Here is a 22352-nt window from a genome sequence, read left to right as displayed (position 1 = left end):
TGAATTGGTTCTGACTTTCCCAGACACCTCGAGGCCCTTCCCTTGGGGTCGGGGAAGGGAGAGGAGGAGGCAGTGCTGCTGCCAGGGACAGGTACCAGGGCACAGCCCCAGCCTCCTTTCCCCTCCAGCCCTGTGGATCATGGGATGTTGTGAGGGCAGAGATGCTCTGGGAGCAATCCAGAGCTCCCAGGCTCTGCTCAGGTGCATTAAAGACACTGAAACCTCCGGTGTGGGATTAATCTGGAGCCTTTAATCCTTAACAGGCTGCTCCTCTCCAAGGCCCTTCCCATCGTGAGGAGATGTAGGGCATAATTATGCACTTAATGAGGAATTAACACCTCATTTCCAAATGTTTGGCTGGTGTAGCTTTAACTGCTGGAGAGGGCTTTAACTAGAGCTGGGTGTCTCTGCAATCCCACAAGGATTTGGTGGCACCTGCAGAGGTGGTTCCTGTGTGTCCCTTGGTTTATCCCAGCAGGGCTGTGCATGGAGCTGAAAGGGAGTAGGTTTAGGTGGGATTTTAGGAAGGAATTGTTCCCTCTGAGGGGGGGGAGGGGCTGGGATGGAATTCCCAGAGCAGCTGTGGCTTCCCCTGGATCCCTGGCAGTGCCCAAGGCCAGGCTGGAGCAGCCTGGGACAGTGGGAGGTGTCCCTGCCATGGCAGGGGTGGCACTGGGTGATCTTTAAGGTCCCTTCCATCCCAGGCCAGTGTGGGGCTCTGTGATGTGGCAGCCAGAGAACGAGCTGAGGGGACTTTTTAACCTTGGTGCCCTCAATCTTCCCATTTTTCCTGTCAGTGGTTCCCTTATGTTCCCTCCAGGCCGAAATTTCTAGGGTTTTTAAAAAAATCTCTCCCTATGTGGAATATTTTTATATATGAATGTGTTTCTATATGTGGAAGGTTGCTGAGAAAGTAACTCAGTTTTCCAGGACCTTTCCTGGTGCTGTTCCTGCTGTCTCCAACAGCTTTAACCTCCCCCTTCCTCTCCTGTTGCGCCTGAGGCAGAGACTGGGAAGGGGAAAATCTCGGTTTGGGGTGCAACACCCTCATTTTGGGGGTGGGATGGGGCAAACAAGATCCTGATTGTCCTCTTTCCCTTTTCTCTTTTCCTCTTCTCTTTTGTCTTTTCCTCTTCTCTTTTCCTCTTCTCTTTTGTCTTTTCCTCTTCTCCTCCTCCTCTCCCAGCATTCCGGCACAACGAGTGCCCGGATCCCGGCGTGCCGGTGAACGGGAAGCGCTTTGGGGACAGCCTCCAGCTGGGCAGCTCCGTGTCCTTCCTGTGTGACGAGGGCTTCATCCGCACCCACGGCGCCGAGACGGTCACCTGCGTGCTGCAGGAGGGCAACGTGGTGTGGAACAACGCCGTGCTGCGCTGTGAAGGTGCTCCCGATCCTCCTGCCGGCTGGGCGGGGAATCCTGGGCTGCTTCGGGGTGGGAGGGACATTAAAGATCCCATTCCAGCCCCTCCCATGGGCAGGGATCCTCCCACTGTGCCAGGCTGCTCCCAGCCCCAGTGTCCGGCCTGGCCTTGGGCACTGCCAGGGATTCAGGGGCAGCCACAGCTGCTCTGGGCACCCTGTGCCAGGGCCTGCCCACCCTCACAGCCAGGAATTCCTTCCCAATATCCCCAAATCTCCCCTTTCCCAGTTCACAGCCATTCCCTGGGTCCTGTCCCTCCAGCCCTTGTCCCCAGTCTCTCTCCAGCTCTCCTGGAGCCCCTTTAGGCCCTGGAAGGGGCTCTGAGCTCTCCCTGTAGCTTCTCTTCTCCAGGCGAACATTCCCAGCCTGGTGGGAGAGGGATCCTTCCCTTCTCCAGGTGAACATTCCCAGCCTGGTGGGAGAGAGATCCTTCCCTTCTCCAGGTGAACATTCCCAGCCTGGTGGGAGAGAGATCCTTCCCTTCTCCAGGTGAACATTCCCAGCCTGGTGGGAGAGAGATCCTTCCCTTCTCCAGGTGAACATTCCCAGCTTGCAGGGAGAGAGATCCTTCCCTTCTCCAGGTGAACATTCCCAGCTTGCAGGGAGAGAGATCCTTCCCTTCTCCAGGTGAACATTCCCATTTTGCAGGGAGAGAGAACCCCTGGGGAATTTTGCAGCCTTTTGGGATCTGGGACCGTGTTTCTGGCTCACTCTCACATTCCAGTGTCCAGCCAGCACCTTCCAGGATTTTCCATGGCTCTGGAAGGCGCTGTCTGCACAGAGGAGTTTGCTGGGGAGGAAGGTTCAGTGCAAACGTTCCTGAGCTCCATTTATTTTCCAGTTTTTTGGTGTGGAATGAGCGCTGGGCAGAGTTTTTATTGTATTTATTTGATGATTTTAGGATCAGTTCTCATTCCAACAGGTGTTTTTCTAATAACAGTAATAATGAAAGGTTCTGGTTTGGTGATGACTCAAAGCTTCCCTGCTGCTCCTGTCAGGGAGGGAATGAAACAACAGGGAGTGGAAGATCCAGGGTGATGTTTTCCCTTCCTGCTTTTTGATCCGTGTGAAATAGCTGATATTTATATGATGACAGAAGTTCTGTCAATGGGCCCTGGCAGCTGAGAAGCAGAAATTCTGCATTCCCATCCCCTGCCCACAACAGCCAGCCCTGCCATGGGGGGAGCTGGGCTGAATTAAAGCCTTTAATTCAGATTTCAAAGCTTTTTTAGGACTTTCAAGCCTCTCCTCTGGAAAAGAGAAGTGAGGAAGGAGCTCATTAGGACTGGAAATCTTCCTGTGCCCTGTGTTCTTAGGGAAGTGATGCCCTGCTCTGGTGTTTGCAGCAATTTGAATAACAAGTACTGAGCTCTGGAGAAACAGCCCTGGAATATTGAGAAAGGATTCCAGTAATTGGTCTTGCATGGCTGGAGCAGCAGGAATTGCACCATCCTGGCCGTTGTCTTTGGGATTGGAGGAAGGAATCAATTGTCCTCGACAGCTTTTATAGAATAAAAAGCTGGACTTCTCCTATTCTTACATAATTTTGCTCCTGACAAAACGTGGGTTTCATTCAGGGCTCCCGTTCCTTTCAAACACGAGCCTTTAAATTTACATATTTTCAACAATGGAAGGGAAACATGCATTCAAGAATCCACTTTTAATCAACTCCTACATTTGATAACCTTCTGCCTTCTCCTCCTGATCACTCTGGCGATTTCTTTGACTCACCCTTCAGTCTGGACATTTTAATTGCCCTTTTTAAACAAGGAGAAAAGCCCAGAGATCTAAAGTCCTGCTCAGCACTTGAAAAAATTAATGGGAATGAAGGAGACGGGGGAAAAAAGGCTGGAAATCCTGACAGGAGATGATGCAGCTTTGGGGCAGAAAGGGAAAATAATTGGTTTGGAGCCAGCTGAGACCAAATGACTTTGATCTGCCACCCTTCAGAGCAGCAGGGGAGCTTTGGGGTTGGGGCTGACGCATTTTAGGGCACCTCCAGGGTGGCATTGGGGCATGGTGACATTGGGGCTGGCGCTGGGTTGCTCCTTGGAGAACAAAACCTGGCAGTTCCTGAGGGCTGTGGGGGTTTCTGTGCCTCTGGGCCCTCAGATGCAGAAAATGCAATAAAGCACCTGCAGCTGCTGCTGGTGGCACCAGGGACCACGGCGTGGAATGAATGCCCTGCTCTGGTGCCGTCCCTGGTGGCAGCAAAGCCATGACTCAATTAGCGGGGCTGGGAGAGGTTTTCTGGCACCTGAAATGCCCAGCGACCTTGCAGTTTCCTCTGCTTTTCCATGCAGTCAGGATGATTACCCCATCCCCTCCGAGGCAGGGCCCGAGGCCAGCCCTGCCAGCTCCCACGGGGGCAGTGTCTGCATTTGCAGCTGAAAAGGCAATTTCCAAGCAGTCAGTGTTGGTTTTTCATCTGGCTCTGGTGGTTTTTAACTCGTGGCAGGACTGAAATGCACGGGAGGCGTTTCATGGGTGGGGACATCTCACTGTGCTGCAGCTCAATTTCACCCCAATTTCAAGGGACATGTGGCACTCAAGGACATGGGTTAGTGATGGCCTCAGCTGCATTGGGCTGGATGAGCCTGAAGGTCTTTTCCAGCCTGGATCATTGTGTGATTTGTGTCCTTTTTGTGTCCCCAGCGCCCTGTGGGGGCCACCTGACGTCGCCCAGCGGAACCATCCTGTCCCCGGGCTGGCCTGGCTTCTACAAGGACTCGCTGAGCTGTGCCTGGGTCATCGAGGCCCAGCCAGGCTACCCCATCAAGATCACCTTTGACAGGTGCTCACCTTTGACAGCCCCACATCCCCTGGGTTTGGCTGTCACCTTTTCCTCACCCTGGAAATGGAACTCGAGGTCGTTTTAGTGAGGAGGTCACAGGAGAGCAGATCTCCCTTTGGAGGCCTCCAGGGGCACTTCTGGAGAAGCTCCACCAAAGCCCACCCACACGGGGGTGCATACGGTTTTATAAATTAGCATAAATTAGCATAATTGACACAAAAACACCGATTAGGAGCACAAGTGGTGCTGCAATGTTTTTTTTCTCGGGTCAAGCCCCTTCCAAGTCTTTTCTTCCTCGGATGGGGTTGTACTTTGTTGATGAAAATGTGTTCAAAGAGCTGTTTTTCTTTGGTAGCCAGGAGAACTAAGATGGGCTGCAGACCTTCGGGACATGTTTTGGTTTTTTGCTTAGGGAAAGGGAGTGGAAAAGAACAGGGAAAACTGGAATGGGTTACAGGGCTCCAAATGTCTGTGTAAAGAACACAGAGAATACATGAAAGAAAAAAAGAGACAAAATTCCAAACAGCATCAGGGTGTTTGTGGCGATTCCAAGGTGCAGCCAAGAGAAGGAATGAGCTGCTCCACGTCGTGTCCGGCTCTGGGGTTCTCCCCTCCCCTTTTTTATTTATGAGCTCCTGGCAGGGCTTTAAAACTCACCCAGCACTGGGGAAGGAACAGTGGGAATGGTGCTTTTCCCCCCTTCCTGTCCTGAGGAATTCCCACTCATTTTCAGGGCTGTTTCAGACGCCTTTCTGGGGGCTGAGCTCTCACATGTTCCTGGTGGGGAGCAGAGCAGCGAGGATCCACTCCAGCCTTGGGAATGCTGAGTTTTTTGGCTTTCTCTGGATTTCCTGGCCCTGGGGCTGGCTGTGTGGGAGGGGTTGTTCAGGGGGCACGAAGTTGCTGCCAGCCTGGTGGGGGTCAGCCTGGTGAAGAGGTGAAGCATCACGACGAAACCCCAAAGGTGTGAGAGGTGCCCTCAGCGAGGTGCTCAGGCAGCAGAAAGGAGCCAGCCCTGACCCCGTGGTGGCTCCAGGGCTGAAATGAGGAGAAGGGAGCAGTGCTGGTGTTTCACAGCTCCCTCGTGTCCCTCCCAGGTTCAAGACAGAGGTGAACTACGACACCCTGGAGGTGCGGGACGGCCGCTCCTACTCGTCGCCCCTGATCGGGGTCTACGATGGCACCCAGGTGCCCCAGTTCCTGATCAGCACCAGCAACCACCTCTACCTCCTGTTCACAACGGACAAGAGCCACTCTGACATCGGCTTCCAGATCCGATACGAAAGTAAGGGCCCGTTGTTCCTGGAATTCCCTGGCATTCCGGCCTCTCTGGCAGTGCCACGGCCTCAATCCGTGCCCCTTGGGTCTCTTTTTCCCCGTGGCAGGCAGCTCTCACTGCTCAAGGACTGGGGAGTGGGAAGCTGCTGCCAGTGGATTTTTCTGCTTTTCCTGGGATCCCAGACTGGTTTGGGTTGGAAGGAAACTTAAAACCCATGGGCAGGGACACCTTCCCCTATCCCAGGGTGCTCCAAGCCCCAATATCCAGCCTGGCCTTGGGCACTGCCACAGATCCAGGGGCAGCCACAGCTGCTCTGGGAATGCCATCCCAGCCCCTCCCCACCCTCACAGGGAAGGATTTCATCCCAATATCCCACCTGAATCTCCCCTTTTCCAGTGTGAAGCCATTCCCCCTTTGGTTGTTGTAGAAGTTTTTTATTTTTATTTTAGCATCTGCAGAATATTCTTGATTTTAGGCGACAGAGCTGAGCTCACAGAATCAGAATATCCAGAGCTGGATCCCACAAGGATTATGGAGTCCCAACTCCTGGCCCAGCACAGAATCCCACACCAGTTCCTCTCTCCATTTCCTCCTCTTGCTCTGGGGATTTTCCTCTCTCCATCTTCTCACTGTGAGGTTTTCCCTCGCTCTGTTTCCATCCTCTCACTTTTGGGATTTCCCTCTCTCCATCCTCTCACTTTTGGGATTTCCCTCTCTCTGTTTCCTCTTCTCATTTTCGGGATTTCCCTCTCTCCATCCTCTCACTTTTGGGATTTCCCTCTCTCCATCCTCTCACTTTTGGGATTTCCCTCTCTCCTTCCTCTCACTGTGAGGATTTCCCTCTCTCCATCCTCTCACTGTGAGGATTTCCCTCTCTCCATCCTCTCACTGTGAGGATTTCCCTCTCTCCATCCTCTCACTTTTGGGATTTCCCTCTCTCCATCCTCTCACTGTGAGGATTTCCCTCTCTCCATCCTCTCACTTTTGGGATTTCCCTCTCTCCTTCCTCTCACTGTGAGGATTTCCCTCTCTCCATCCTCTCACTGTGAGGATTTCCCTCTCTCCATCCTCTCACTTTTGGGATTTCCCTCTCTCCCTTTCACCCTCTCACTCTGGGGATAACCAGCAGGATTCCAAACAATCCCATGGGAGGGTTGATCTTCCCCCTGAGCTCCTCAGCGCCCCGAGGGTGTGACCCTGCTGCTTTGCCCCACAGCTGTGAAGCTGCAGTCCGACCACTGCCTGGACCCGGGCATCCCGGTGAACGGGCAGCGCCACGGGAACGATTTCTACGTGGGAGCGCTGGTGACGTTCAGCTGTGACCCCGGCTACACCCTGAGCGACAGCGAGGCCCTGGAGTGCGAGCCCAACTTCCAGTGGAGCCGGCCCCTGCCCAGCTGTGAGGGTGAGGAAACCTCTGCAGCCCCTTCCTGTGCAGCTCCACTGCAAAGCAGCAGCTGGAAAGCTCCCAGTGGCATTTAATCCATGGATCTTGGTGGGTTGATCAGTCCCTTTTGCTGGATTTTGGTGGGTTGATCCATGTATTTTGCTGGATTTTGGTGGGTTGATCCATGTATTTTGCTGGATTTTGGTGGGTTGATCCATGTATTTTGCTGGATTTTGGTGGGTTGATCCACGTATTTTGCTGGATTTTGGTGGGTTGATCAGTCCCTTTTTCTGGATTTTGGTGAGTTGATCAGTCCCTTTTGTTGGATTTTGATGGGTTGATCCACATATTTTTCTGGATTTTGATGGGTTGATCCACGTATTTTGCTGGATTTTGATGGGTTGATCCATGTATTTTGTTGGATTTTGATGGGTTGATCCATGTATTTTGCTGGATTTTGGTGGGTTGATCCATGTATTTTTCTGGATTTTGGTGTGTTGATCAGTCCCTTTTGCTGGATTTTGGTGGGTTGATCCATGTATTTTGTTGGATTTTGGTGGGTTGATCCATGTATTTTGCTGGATTTTGGTGGGTTGATCCATGTATTTTTCTGGATTTTGGTGTGTTGATCAGTCCCTTTTGCTGGATTTTGATGGGTTGATCCATGTATTTTTCTGGATTTTGGTGTGTTGATCAATCCCTTTTGTTGGATTTTGGTGGGTTGATCCACGTATTTTGCTGGATTTTGGTGGGTTGATCCACGTATTTTGCTGGATTTTGGTGGGTTGATCAGTCCCTTTTTCTGGATTTTGGTGAGTTGATCAGTCCCTTTTGTTGGATTTTGATGGGTTGATCCATGTATTTTGTTGGATTTTGATGGGTTGATCCATGTATTTTGGATTTTGGTGGGTTGATCAGTCCCTTTTGCTGGATTTTGGTGGGATGATCAATCCCTTTTGTTGGATTTTGGTGGGTTGATCCATATTTTGTTGGATTTTGATGGGTTGATCCATGTATTTTATTGGATTTTGGTGGGATGATCAATCCCTTTTGTTGGATTTTGATGGGTTGATCCATGTATTTTTCTGGATTTTGGTGGGTTGATCAGTCCCTTTTGTTGGATTTTCCTGGGCTGATCAATCCCTTTTGCTGGATTTTGGTGGGTTGATCCATGTATTTTGTTGGATTTTCCTGGGTTGAGTTTTGTTTTCACTTTCTCCTCCCAGCTTGTGAAAAGTTCTGGATTATTGAACTCTTGATCTCCTTTTTTCTTTGTTTTCAGCTCTCTGTGGGGGCTACATCCGTGGCTCCAGTGGCACCATCCTCTCCCCAGGCTTCCCTGATTTTTATCCCAACAACTTGAACTGCACGTGGACCATAGAAACATCCCATGGGAAAGGTGAGACACCTTTGGGGTGCTTGGAGAGGACTGAGGGTGGTAGTGGGCAGTGGGAGAGAAACTGCTCCCTGTGGGATCCAGGAGTTCCTCTCAGGAATGATGATTCCATTGTCCCTGGGCAAGATCCAGAGGGTTTTGGTGTCACCTCTTCATCCTTTTAAAGTGGAGAGGATTCAGAGGGACAAATGGTTCCATGCCATCAGCCAGAGCCTGTGCCTTGTGTTGTCTCTTATTCCAGACCTTTGTGGCATTATCCTGGAAGTCAGGGTGTAGATGGATAGAGATCCAGCTATCCTGAGAGTCAGCTGCTGTTTGGATTCCTGGCAATGCCAGGAATGCCCCAGGGAGCAGAGAGGAGCTGCCACTGCCACCACTGCTGGCACATTTGGGGCTCTGTGGCTCTTTCAGCTCTGTTTTAATTCCCTGGCTCAGCCCCTGTGCAGCATTTTAGGGCTGGAGAAGTGGAAACACGGGATAAATCTGCTCCAGACCTGGGCCAGAGCTTGGGCTCTGAATTCCCAGCTCTTCCCTAGTCCTGCATTTCTCCTTCCCCCACAGCCAGGGGGTGAGTTCAGTCCAAGCTCCAAGCAGCACGAGCTGCTGTCTGGGAGGAAAATCCAAGGAAAAAGGCGGCACTGATGATCAGAGAGCGAGTTTGGTGTGCTGGGGCTGGAGGAGGGGGATAATTCCCTGTGATCCAACGGCATCTCCTGGGCTGAGCACAAAGGATGGGAATTCCATCTCACACAACGGCCTCGCCGTGGCACCACTCAGCTCCAGGCAGGGATCAGCAGCCAGTTTGCCCAATTCCGGTTGTATCCCAGCAAATAAACTTGTCCATGGGCAGCACAGAGCTTTGGGGAGCTCTGGGAGCTGGGAGAGGTGCTCTGTGCAGGAGCAGCCATCCCCTCTCCCGTTAATCCACCCTCCTGATCCAGCTGGGATCATGCACCGCCTTACCCCAGCAGAGTCGCTCCCTGTTAGAGGAGGAGGAGCAGCTCTGATGGCCTGGGAGCTTTTACTCTGACACCACAGGGAAATCTCCTGGCCAAGCTCGAGAAAACAGGGAGTTCTTTCAGCTAGCAGGGATATTTCTATGGAAATTCAGGAGCTTTTTGTCTCCTGGGCTGTTAAAGACGCTGCTGGGGCCAAGTCAGGAGCAGAGGGAACAGCCCTTCCCTTCCTGCGGGGGCAGGGTCATCCAAGGAATTCAGCCCTGCCTCTGAGCACCTTGAACCCACCCGTGTTTGTCACACCAGTGAGCTCTCTGAGGAGCTGTTCCCAGCTTTTTTATTTCCCAGGAATTCTGGCCTTAGCTGCAGTAATGAATCTCAGAGAATCACGATGGGAGCTGCTCCATAAATCCAGGCAGTTGTAGGGAAAATTTACAGTTCTCTGGGAATTCAGCTCTGCTCTCCTGTGCTGGGAAGGGGAGGATCAGAGGCTGAGAGAGGACTTGGAGTGTTTGGTGTAGAAGAATCTTTTTTGGACGCTTATCCCTCTCCTTACCTCTGCTGGTCCTTCCTTCAAGGTTGTTCTCCAGCAGCTCTTTGTGGGTGACTCTGTGGGATCCCTGTGTCCATCCAGGGGCCCTTCCAGCAGAATTCCTGTGCCTGGGCAGCTTTCTGGGCTGGGAAAGCTCCACCCAGGCAGCTGCTTGGGAGCAGGAGATCCCCAAATCCACTTCGGAATGAGAGGGAGAGGAGTTAGAGGATGTTGTAACTGGCATGGAACCAAGTGCACCTCAGGAAAGTCCCACAGATCATAAAATCATGGAATGGTTTGGGTTGGAAGGACCTTGAAGCCCATCTAGTGCCACCCCTGCCGTGGGCAGGGACACCTCCCACTGTCCCAGGCTGTTCCAAGCCCCATCCAACCTGGCCTTGGGCACTGCCAGGGATCCAGGGGCAGCCACAGCTGCTCTGGGAATTCCATCCCAGCCCTCCCCAGCCTCACAAGGAGGAATTTCACCCCAATATCCCATCCAAACCCGCTCCCTTTCAGTTCAGAGCCGTTGTTGAGGAGAATTGTTGATTCCCCAGAGCCGTGGAAGGAGGAGATGAACAAAGGGGGTTCTTTGTCCTGGTGTTTTATGGAACAGAAGTTGGAAGGGGTTTGGATGCTGGGCTGTGGTGGGGGAGCGTGTGAGCACAGCCAGACACATCCAAGCACATCCAAAGATCTCCAGACACATCCAAACACCTCCTTACCCATCTGAACTCATCCAAACACATCCTGACCCCATTCAGGCAAATCCAAACCCCTCCAGACACATCCCAACACATCCACACCTCCCATGCTGTCCCTGCCTCCCAGCTCCCTGGTTTTGGAGCATCAAGGAGCACTGGATCAGTTTGGTCCTTGTTAAATCCCAAGCTTTCACAACTCTGCTTCCAGCAGGGAATTTATTCCCATGGCTTGAGCGTTCAACATTTTCCCTGATTTTCCTTGTTCTGCTCTTGCATTTCTCAAACTCATTTCTGCCACTGCCACACTGCCTGGACTTGGTGTCCCAGGCATGGGAATTGTTTCAATTCCCATAAAACCGGGTAAAATTCAGGGCTGGTGCCTCCCAGGGCACCAAATTATTCCCTGCCAAGCCAGTGACGGAGCAGGGATGATCAGAGAATCATGGAAGGGATGAAGGATCACCCAGCCCAGCCCCTGGCCCTGCACAGACCCCCCCAAATCCCACCCTGGGCATCCCTGGCAGCACTGCCCAAATGCTCCTGGAGCTCTGGCAGCCTCGGGAAGGTTCCCATTCCCTGGGGAGCCTGGGCAGTGCCCAGCAGCCTCTGGGGGAAGAACCTTTCCCTTAATCCCACCTAACCCCCCCTGGCCCAGCTCTGGATATTCCCTGGCTCCTGTCCCTGGTCACAGAGAAGGATCTGCCCCTCCTGAGGGATTTATGGAGGTGTCCAGGTCCTTCCCTCCAAGGTTTTTGGGAACATCTCCCATGTGGCCAGCACACGAGTCCTGGAATTGCCCTACTGCTCCAACAATTATTTTCCTGCGACACTTTATGGACTTCCAGGCTGTCCAAGTGGAGTTTAAAAGCAGCTTAATTTTAAAGGTATTTAAATCCCTAAAGAGAGGCCATTATTTTTAATCTCACAGCTTCAAAGTGATTTCTCTTCCCTCTAATTTGTTTTGCTGTTTCTTCTGCAGAGAATGGGGGGAGAAGAAAAAAAAAAAAAACCAACCCAGCCTTGTGTTTGCAGAGATGTTTTGTGCCACAGTAAATTTCAGACCAGAGCAAAGGTTTAATTGAGCACAAATCCTTTAAAATGAGCTCCTAATTAGTCCTTTTTGCTACATTTCCACAGCCCTCCAGTGCTGGAGGAGCCTCGTGCCCTCTGCTTGGAGTTTTTACCTTAAAAAATTTGGGAATTGGGGCCTGTTCTCCAGGATAACTGAATTATCCTTGTTAGTTCTGTTCTTAGGCTGGGTTTAGTAAGGCTGAGGGTGTAGATTTGCTGTCAGGTGAGAATCCAAAGCCGTTTTGCTTTCCCCACATCCCAGATTTCAGGTCAGATCTATTTCTGTTTGGTGCTTCTGATAGGAATAACAAACACTTGGAAACTCTGGGAAGTTTCCTGCCTTCGTGGAACTTTGCAGAGGGGGAAAGAGTGAGCCTAAAACTGTTCTGCCAGGCTCCACTAAATGGATGCAAAGAAGCAATTAACCAAGGTCAGTCCTAAGCTTGGCTCACAAAAACCCTTCTGCTGGGACACTGCAGATCAGTGAGGATAAAGGTTGGGATGATCCCACGATTCCTTCATTCCCAATCCCACAGGAAAAGCTCTGGGTTGATTTCCAACCTCTCTGACCTTCCCTTCGTGGAAGGGAACTGCTCCATGTGAGCAGAAAACCTCCAGAAAGCCCTGGGAGAGACCCAGGGATAAATAAATGGAATATTCAGCCGTAATTTGATGCTGTGGGGTTGGATATTGGAGCTCCATGCTCCAGAGCTTTCCCTGATCTCCAGGAATTAACGGGGAATGGGCAGCGAGGAGGAGGCTGTTGCTCTGGGCTTTATTTGCTGTTTTCCTGCTATTTCTTTGGGATGCAGCGTTTTGGGAACGGTGGGATGCAGAGCCAGCCCTTGGGGTGTGAATTACTGGTTTCAGTGAAATAACCTGGTCGGGCCAAGCAGGGATCTCTCTCTCACAAAGCCCAAATCCCATCCTCGGGTTTGCCCCGTCCGTGCCTCTCCAGGGGGCGGGATCTGAGCAGGAGAAATCCCAATCCCACACGAGCAGGGGCTCGGGAGCCTGGGCTGGGTACTCCAGGAGCTGGGAGATGGGGATGAAAAAATCCATCTAAATGCAAAGAGGCTTTTTATTGCTCAGCATCTCTGTGCCTCGTTAAGTTGCTGTGACAATGCTGTGACAGAGTTCCTGAGCTCAGATCCTGCCTGGCTCTGCTCTCGCTGCCGTTTCTTGTTGGGTTTTTGTTGTGGTTTTGTTTTGTTGGTTTTTTTTTTTTTTTTCATTTCCAAGCTGGAATTATTTTCCAGAGAATAAGTGTTTCTAATGGTGTTTGAATTCCAGCATGAAAAATCACCTCGCTGGAGGCTCCTGCAGGAGCCTGAAGTGCTTCCCATTGTGTGTCTGGAGGTGTGAAGGGGACTTTAAGTAATCCATTACTCCTCTCTGGCTCATTTACAAATGCATCAAGGTCACAGCCTTCTCCCCAGATGTTTGAAATCGTTCAAATTGAATTGGGAGGAAGAGGCAAAAGAGTTTTGCTTTGTTTGGGCCAGGATTTCTGTGGCTGGAGGTGGTGTGGGGTTTATTTGGGGCAGTAAAAGGTGAATACAAGTAGGGTTTTTCTTGGATCAAGCTGATCTAGGGGAAGGTGTCCCTTCCCATGGTGGGGGGATGGAATTAGACAATTTTTAAGGTCATTCCCACCCAGATAATTCCATGATTCTCTGATCAGCCCATCATGGGAAGGTCTCCTCAGCTGCACCGCTGCCACACTTCTGTTTTCTGGAAGAGCCTCCCTGACCTTGGGGCTGGGCTTAAATGCTGTTTTTCTAGGGAGGAATTCCTCCTGGAGCACGCTTGTTTCTGAGCCCTCCCAGCCCCAGCCTCGCTGCTCTTGCTCTCCATTTAAAGGTCAACACTTTAATAAGAAAAATCTCCCCTGGGCTGCTCCCTCAGCCGCTGCTGCATCCCTGGAGCGGGGCTGTGCCACCCCTGGCAAGGGCACAGCAACCCAACCCTCCCCGTGCCTGTCGCTGCTCTGGGCCTGCCACCACACCCCGGGTTCAGGGGTTTTATTCATTTCATTCCTAACACCACAAAATCCACGGTTTCAGCGTGATTTTCCCCCTGCTGGTGGTGGGAAGCAGGGGCTGGCCTGGGAATGCCATGGGATGACTCCGCCTGCGGTTTTCCCCCCCGTGCAGGCGTGTTCTTCACCTTCCACACGTTCCACCTGGAGAATGGCCACGATTACCTGCTGATCACCGAGAACTCCAGCTTTGCCCAGCCCCTGAAGCAGCTGACGGGGTCCCGGCTGCCGGCCCCGCTCAGCGCGGGGCTCTTCGGGAACTTCTCTGCCCAGATCCGCTTCATCTCCGACTTCTCCATGTCCTACGAGGGCTTCAACATCACCTTCTCAGGTGAGAACAGCCGCCCAAAGGCTTCCTTCTGGCCCTTCTTCCTTCCCCTTCTTTCCCTTCCTTCTTCCCCTTCCCGCTTTTCTGCAAATGCTTTGGGTTGGGAGGGACCTTAAAGCTCATCCAGGCCCGCCCCTGCCCAGCCTTCCGCTGTCCCAGGTTGTTCCAAGCCCTGTCCAGCCTGGCCTTGGATACTTCCAGGGAGGGGCCACCCCTTCTCTGGGGTGCCAGGGCCTCCCCACCCTCCCAGCAAAATCTTGGGAATAATTCTCCATTGGTTTGGGTCACTGGTGGTCGTTCCTCTTGTCCCCCAGTCAGTTATCCCAGTGTTAAACCCTTATTTCTGTCCCAAGAAATCTTCCCCTTGCAGCCCCCATACAGCCAGTTCTGTCTGCCCCTGTGGATAACTGGAATTAAATCCCTCTCCAGGTGCTGCTGTCTCCCTCCTGACCCTCATCTTCCCTGCTCTGTTTATGGACAATTCCAGCTCAGGATTTTTGGGGAATGCTGTTCCTCTTTCCCCAAACACCTTCTCTTGTTTTTAGAGGAGAATCCCTGCAGCAGGCCCAGCACTCCCAGCACGGGAAGCTGGGACAGATGGGATCCTTTGGAAGCAGCGTGGAGCAATCTGGAGTGCTTGGACAAGGAGCGGGGCAGGGCTGGTCACTCCCATTGTCCGTCTGCTCCCTTTTTTCCTCTGGCTCATTGCTCCACTTGGATGCTCCTCCAGTGACTATCCTGTGCCTGCAGCCTGTCCTGGCTGTGCCATGGAGCCAGGCTGGGACAGCTGGGAATGTCCAGCCTGGAGAAGAGAAGCTCCAAGGAGAGCTCAGAACCCCTTCCAGTGCCTAAAGGGGCTCTGGGAGAGCTGGAGAGGGGCTGGAGGGACAGGACCCAAGGAATGGCTTCCCACTGGAGATTTGGGTGGGATATTGGGAAGAAATTCCTCCCTGTGAGGGCGGGGAGGGGCTGGGATAGAATTCCCAGAGCAGCTGTGGCTGCTCCTGAGTCCCTGGCAGTGCCCAAGGCCAGGTTGGAGCAGCCTGGGACAGTGGTGGGTGCCCATGGCAGGGGGTGGCACTGGATGATCCTTAATGTCCCTTCCCACCCAAACCAGGCCATGATTTTAACCCACACCTGGCGTAGCCCAAGCTGGGTTTCCATGATCCCACTGGCACTTCCAGGGAGCTGGAAAATGTCCCTGGCTGGGCTGGCTCAGCTGCTCTGCTGTGGTACCAGATGGGAGCCCCCTCCTGCTGCACCCAGCAGGCCTCGGAGGGATCCAGATTTTCCTGACTCCAGGAGTCAGGAGGAGGCTGAAGGGTCCAGCAATCCCGTGCTGAGCTGTGCACACTCGGGATGTTGGCTTCGAGTGGGTGTGGTGACCCAAAGGCAGATTTTCCTGAGGAAATCCTGGGTTTTCAGCAGTGGCCAGTGAGAATGAGCGTGGAGACTTGGAGAGGGACCCAAAAAAGGGATAAGTGGCAACCCAGGGCAGTTCATGGCTCTGGAGCAGCCTCTGGTTGAAGGGCACGAGGTGTTTGGCTGTGTCCTCTGAGCTGGAGTCCTCCAGATGACTCCCAAGTGCCCACATTCCAGGGAATGTCAATCTTTGCTGCCTGAGCGCCCCAGAAGCCGTTCCCTAAAACAATCAGTGAAGGACAGAAGCTTTACTGCACTGGGGCTCTTCTTCCTCTGTCCCTGTGTCCTTCCCAGTCCTGACCTGCCAATGCAGTGCCCAGGGAGGGAGAGAAATTCCCATTTTTCTTGTGGAGCTTGGTCTGGCACCCTCCCTGACGGGCAGAGCTGTTGCCATAGATGCAGCTAAAACCTGGTTCCCAGAGCCTTTGTTCCTGGCCTCTGAAGTCAGGGATTTGCATGTGGAAACCAGTCAGAAAATTTCCAATTAACTCCCATTTTGATGAGGGGAAAATGGCTTTTTGCCTTTCAAAAGCTTGCCTCTAATTATAACTCTCATTTTCAGTGGATTTCAAGGCTTCTTTGCTATCTTGGAAAGCAAAAACGGGAGTCAGTTCTATTTTTAGCTTCCTTTACATATCCATATGTTAATGTACAGGCTTTGGACTTGGAGAATTTTCCAAAACACCCTCCAAAGAGTTTTCCTTCAAGCTGGTTTGGGGTCAGAGACGTGAGTTTGGCTGTTGGCCAAAATCCTATGTGACCTTTCTTGTAGCAGCAGCTGCCCTGAGCATTCCCTGAGCAAGACCATCCATTTCCAGGATTAGTAATGGAGAGGCAGCAGAAATCCCACCCGGATCAATCCATCCCCACTGGGCTGCAGCAGAGGGACAGTGACAAATTCCCATCCCCACCGGTGTCACTGTGACGGGAATTGGGACCTGTTGCCTTTGGAGGGGGTTGGAATGCGGGTGCTGGGGGGGGAGTTGTAGGTGGGGGGTGAAATCCAGGTGGGTTTTCATGGCTCAGACAGGATTCCATCCTCGTCGATTCTGCCTTGGCAGAAGCTGGATCAAGGTTCAGAGCTCCCTTGGATGGTTCTGTCCTCTCCAGGGAGGACAGAACCCCTGAGCTGTTGGTGGGGGGTGAAATCCAGGTGGGTTTTCACGGATTAGAATCCTCATGGAGTCACTGCAGCTGGATCAAAGCTCAGAGCTCCCTTGGATCCTCGTGTCCTCTCCAGGGAGGGCAGAATCCAAACTATGCCCCTGCCATCCCATAAAATCCATTTATCCCCTCCAGAATACGACCTGGAGCCGTGTGACGAGCCCGAAGTGCCAGCCTACAGCATCAGGAAGGGGCTGCAGTTTGGAGTGGGGGACGTGCTGACCTTCTCCTGCTTCCCGGGGTACCGGCTGGAGGGAGCATCCCGGATCACCTGCCTGGGCGGGAGACGGCGTGTGTGGAGTTCGCCTCTGCCAAGGTGTGTTGGTAGGTGGTCATGTGCTTTCATTTTGCTTGGCTGGTCCTGCTGTGCTGCACTGTTGAGGTGGGCAGGGATGGATGGGTGACACCTTCTGGGATGGGTGACACCTCCTGGGCTGGATGGGTGACATCCCCTCCGGCTTGAAGGGTGATATCCCCCCGGGCTGGATGGGTGACACCCCCCGGGCTGGATGGGTGACACCCCCCGGGCTGGATGGGTGACATCCCCCAGGATGGATGGGTGACACTTCCTGGGATGGGTGACATCCCCCCGGGCTGGATGGGTGACACCCCCCAGGATGGATGGGTGACATCCCCTAGGCTGGATGGGTGACACCTCCTGGAATGGGTGACATCCCCCAGGCTGGATGGGTGACACCCCCCAGGATGGATGGGTGACACCTCCTGGGATGGGTGACACCCCCCAGGCTGGATGGGTGACACCTCCTGGGATGGGTGACATCCCCCAGGCTGGATGGGTGACACCCCCCAGGATGGATGGGTGACATCCCCCAGGCTGGATGGGTGACACCTCCTGGGATGGGTGACATCCCCCAGGCTGGATGGGTGACATCCCCCAGGATGGATGGGTGACACTTCCTGGGATGGGTGACACCCCCCAGGCTGGATGGGTGACATCCCCCAGGCTGGATGGGTGACACCTCCTGGGATGGGTGACATCCCCCAGGATGGATGGGTGACACTTCCTGGGATGGGTGACATCCCCCCGGGCTGGATGGGTGACACCCCCCAGGCTGGATGGGTGACATCCCCCAGGCTGGATGGGTGACACCCCCCAGGATGGGATCGCTCCGCTCGCAGGGCAGCCGGAGCAGGGATGGGGAGAGGCAGCTGAAAGGAGCTTCCAGCCCTGCACAAGGGCTCAGTGCCCTCCCAGCTGGGCACAGCGGGTGACACGAGCCCAGGGGGTGACACGTCCCCAGAAGCCCTGAGTGCCCCAGCCCCACCCCAAGCGAGTGACTCCAGAGCTGCTGCTCCCTTTTGGGGCAGTTCCTGCCAACCAGGCCGGGTTTGAGGCATTCCCGCTTGGAATTACAGCGTGCTGTGATCTCCACAGTTCAGGCAAATCCCACATTATTATGGATATGTCTGGGAAACGCCCCCAGCTTTGTCCCTCCCCTTGTTCTCCACATGTTTCCTGCACCTTTCCCTCCCTGACTGCTGCAAGTCCTTCTTTAGCCCCTGCAGCCGTTAATTGGCACTAATAAATCGATAAACCCAGGGACAGAGGAGGGGAAGGATTGATCTGCAGCATGGAGCTGGCTCCTGGCTGCTGCTTCTGGTGCAGGTGGGGTGCAGAACTCTCGCCTGGCAGGGATGGGGAGTGGGACAGAGCAGGGGCACAAATTTGGAAGGAAGGAGGATGCTCCAAGCCTTGGGAAAAAGATGTCACACTTTTTTTTGATGTAGAATTTCAATAGGAAATCATTCCCAGCTCTGCTCACCCAGAGCCTGAGGGATTCCTCCCGATCAGCCAGGGCAGGGCTCTCACCTGGTGTCCAAAGCTGCTCAGGAGATTGTCCTGAGCTCTGAGTGACCTTTGAGGGCCATTGCAGAGCAAAGCTCCCCACTGGAGCCAGCTGCTGCCTCTTTCCAGCCTGTGGTTCTGAATTTCCCAGCCCTGCTGAGCACTGAGGTCATGGGGCTGCCTCCTCCTGCTGGGTCAGGCAGCCTCTCCAGGGCAGGAATGATAATCAGGCTGCAGATAAAGCTCATCAGGAGAATGGCAATCCAAAAGAGTCATTTACAGAGCTTTAAACTCGAGCCTCAGACAGCAGCAGTGAGTGGACACCCTGGCTGCTGTTCCCTGGCTCGGAATTAACAGCTTGGGTTTGTCATAGCAGGGCAAATTCAGGGCTGATGGCCCAGAGCTCTGTGGCAGGGTGACAGCTCTGTCACAGTGTCCCCACTGCCTGCTCAGATCTGCCTGGGTAGGGATGGAAATGGGAGACTGACTCATTAAGGAGATTTAATTGCTTTTCCAGACACTCTCTATTCAGCTCCTGTCCTAGAGATGGTCTGGGGAGAACTGGGAGTGGTTTTTGTTCCTCTGTCCAAGCCCTCTGGTCAGGACAGCACCCTAAGATGTCCCCAGCATCATCTCTGGGGATTCTGTGCCAAAATCCTGCTTTTCATCCATGGCAAGAGCAGAGGACAAAGTCACCTCCAAAGTGCCTCCTCTGGGTGCATCTGCTGCTGCCTCCTTCCCTAACCCTTCCTTGGAGGAGCAGCAGAGCCAGGAGCTGCTCTGGGATGGTTTCCTCGGCTCCAGGAGCTGTGGGGACTCAACACTGATCCTAAAAACTGCTCTGGGGGCACTTTGGAGTGCACATCCCCAGCCCTGCTTGCACAGCCTCAGAGGAGCAGGCAGCCAGTGTTTGACAGCAGAAAATCTCCCAGGGTAAACAGGCTGGGAAAACAGTGACTCACGGCTTGACGTGTGGGAGCTCGGCAGGAGGAACAGAAAATCCTCGGCGTGGGGTTGTTCTGAGGCAGATCCACACAGGTTCACACAGATTTACACATCTTTAGATAGATTTTATACAGATTTCACACCGATCCACACAGAATCACCAGATTCCCCACAGATTCCCACAGATTTACATTTACACGGATTCCTCCCAGATTCCCACAGATTTACATTTGCACAGATTCCCCACAGATCCCCACAGATCCACACAGACCTACATTTACCCAAATTCCCCCCAGATTCCCCGCAGATCCACACAGATCGCCCACAGATCCACACAGATCACCCACAGATCCACACAGATCGCCCACAGATTCCTACAGATCCACACAGATCCACACAAATCTCCACAGATTTACATTTATAAAGATTCCCCACAGATTCCCACAAATTCCTACAGATCCACACCGATTCCCACAAATCTACACAGATTCCCCACAGATTCTCCCAGGTCCCCCACAGATTCCCCCCAGAATCCCCACAGATTTACATTTACACAGATTCCCCCCAGATTCCCACAAATTCCTACAGATCCACACAGATTCCCCCAGGTTCCCCCCAGGTTCCCCACAGATCCACACAGACCTACATTTACACAGGTTCCCCACAGATTCCCCTCAGATTCCCACAGATTTACATTTGCACAGATTCTCCACAGATACCCCACAGATCCACACAGACCTACATTTACCCAAATTCCCCCCAGATTCCCTGCAGATTCCCACAGATTTACATTTACACAGATTCTCCACAGGTTCCCCACAGGTTCCCCACAGGTTCCCCACAGATCCACACAGATTCCCACAGATTTACATTTACACAGATTCCCACAGATTCCACACAGATTCCCCACAGATTTACATTTACACAGATTCCCACAGATTTCCCCAGATTTATATTTACACAGATTCCCACAGATTCCCCACAGATCCCAGATCCTCACAGACTGCCCCATGCCGAGGCGCTGTGCGTGACAAACCGGCTGCACTGGGATCCTTGCTGGGATCAGGCTCTGGGAGCTGGTGTTATCCATCCCATCCCTGGGATGCACTGGGATTTCTGCTCCTGCCTTTTGGAAGGAAGATCCACCCGTGTCAGTCTCTGTCTGCTCACTGTGACGTGTTCCTGTGAGTCAGGGACTGTCCTTGGAGCTGGGAGTGGAAGTGCACGAAACAAGAGTTGGTGTTTTCCAGATCCAAGCTGTGAGCTCCTTGCACCCAGGATAGGCTGAGCCTCCAGAGCTGCCACCCTCTCCCTCCCCTACCCAGGATCGTTCTGCCAAGTTTTGAGGCCCAAAAAATCTTCCGACTTCAGGTTTGGCTCAAAGTCAAATGCTCAGAGTAGAGAAAGAAGCAGATCCTGAAGGAGGAGAGAAGCCTGGCTAGGAAAATGTGATGGAAAAGGGGACAGTCTGCAGGCTGGAGTGGCTAACAGCAGGGAAAAGCCTCTTTCCTTCTGCTGCAGGAAGGGGTGAGCAGCTGCAGCCTTTGGAGGAGTCACCTGCATGTGTGGTGTGGCTGGAACATCCGTGCGCTCACTGAAATGTGCGTTTGTGTCTCGGTCCAGCTGAGTGTGGCTCGTCCGTGACGGGAACCCAGGGAGTGCTGCTGTCCCCCAACTACCCCCTGAACTACAACAACAACCACGAGTGCATCTACTCCATCCAGAGCCAACCAGGGAAAGGCATCCAGCTGAAAGCCAGGACCTTCGAGCTGGAGGCAGGAGATGTCCTCAAGGTAATTCTGCCTCAGGCAGTGGAGCTGCTCGTGAGAGCACCATCTCTAAATGCTCTAAAATTTTAATGGGGTTAGGTCGGAGTGACCTCTGGAAAAGCCTGTGTCATCCCAGGAATGCTCCAGTGCCATGGAGTGATTGCCAGGGCAGTTTGGAAGACCAGAATTCCCACAAAGCAGCTAAACTTCAGCTCTCACCTGTGTGATTGCACAGGAAGAGCTCCTCATCCATCAGGAAATGTGAGGGTTTGAGCATTATTTAGTGCTTTGAAGAACCAAGGCTGATTTGTCCCAAAAAGGGGGTGATTGAAATGCAGAACTCCAGCCTCTTCCCAGATTATTCAAGATCCAGGACTCTGTGGAGGAGGAGAAAAATCCAGGCTGAGTTTTTATTAACCAAAGGAATGGTTTTGAAGGAGGCATTAATATTACAAGGATGTGCTGAGCCATCTTCCAGGAAAGCCTCTGTCCTCATTGAAGTGTCACACTCCAAAAGAGCTGTAATCCACGTTTCCAGCTCACAAATGACTGGAAAGGGAGAAAGATTTCCTGTTAATGCAAGGAATGTACTCCTTGACAAAGGGATTACGTTCTCTCAGCAGGTTTGTCATCACCTGCTCATCTGAGGAAAGTTCCTATCGATCTCCACTAGTGAGGAGCTGTTCTTGGTCCTCACAAAAGGAAGGGAAAAAAACCCCACATCTGTGTTTTTCTTAAATCACAGCAAGTTCAAGGCTCATCTCTGAGTCAGGCTGGGGGATGAAAATGGTTTTTTTTCAGTGGCTGATCCTTGGGAAAGAGAGTTCAGGAGAGGCAGCCCTGAGTGCAGAGTAAGCCAGGGGTGAGGAGGAGGGTGCAGGTCCTCCAGGGTGCAAATCCTGCTCATCAGGGGAGCAGCAGTGTGGAGTTCCATCAAATCAGACTTTTAGCTGGGATGAGTTCACTTCCTTCCAAGGATTTGCCCCTGTTGGCACTCGTGGATCATGGAGTGGGATCACTGTGGATCCCCTTTTTCTGGGTCACTTCACACCTGGTTCAGGGTTAAGGAGTTTCTTTGCCAGCCTGATGCTGCTTTAATTCAGTGGTTGTTTCCTTCCCTTTTCCCTCCAGTACCTGGGATCAGCTCAGTGCCAGGAGCAAATTCCTTGAGCTGAGTGCAGGTGATCCCAAATCAGGGCATTTATCAGGAGCTGCTGGCTCTTCCCAGGGAGCTGCTCCAGCAAAAAAGCCAAAGGACAGCCCAGGTGTTGCTGTGAGCAGAGCAGGGACAAGGTGGGAATGGGATGAGGGGTGTGAGGTGTCTGAAGGGACCTCAG

The 22352-nt window shown here is 52.8% G+C and overlaps 1 protein-coding gene across 1 annotated transcript in view; it reads left to right on the top strand.

The window, feature by feature from the left end:
* The window catches only part of CSMD2 (CUB and Sushi multiple domains 2), a gene marked incomplete at both ends in the record, with an annotated part of 303868 nt that overhangs the window by 180424 nt on the left and 101092 nt on the right, over positions 1–22352 (top strand). Inside the window, 8 exons of the mRNA XM_082296608.1 lie at positions 1187–1381; positions 4076–4214; positions 5312–5499; positions 6710–6898; positions 8163–8279; positions 13696–13911; positions 16630–16818; positions 20870–21039. Coding sequence (XP_082152734.1) covers positions 1187–1381; positions 4076–4214; positions 5312–5499; positions 6710–6898; positions 8163–8279; positions 13696–13911; positions 16630–16818; positions 20870–21039 — 1403 coding nt within the window. The remainder of the gene's footprint in view (positions 1–1186; positions 1382–4075; positions 4215–5311; positions 5500–6709; positions 6899–8162; positions 8280–13695; positions 13912–16629; positions 16819–20869; positions 21040–22352) is intronic.

This window comes from Coloeus monedula (assembly GCF_965178545.1).
Source record: "Coloeus monedula genome assembly, chromosome: 24".
Classification (NCBI taxonomy): Eukaryota; Metazoa; Chordata; class Aves; order Passeriformes; family Corvidae; genus Coloeus; species Coloeus monedula.
The sequence above is the reverse complement of the archived record's forward strand: the minus strand, read 5'-3'. Positions and strand labels throughout refer to the sequence as shown.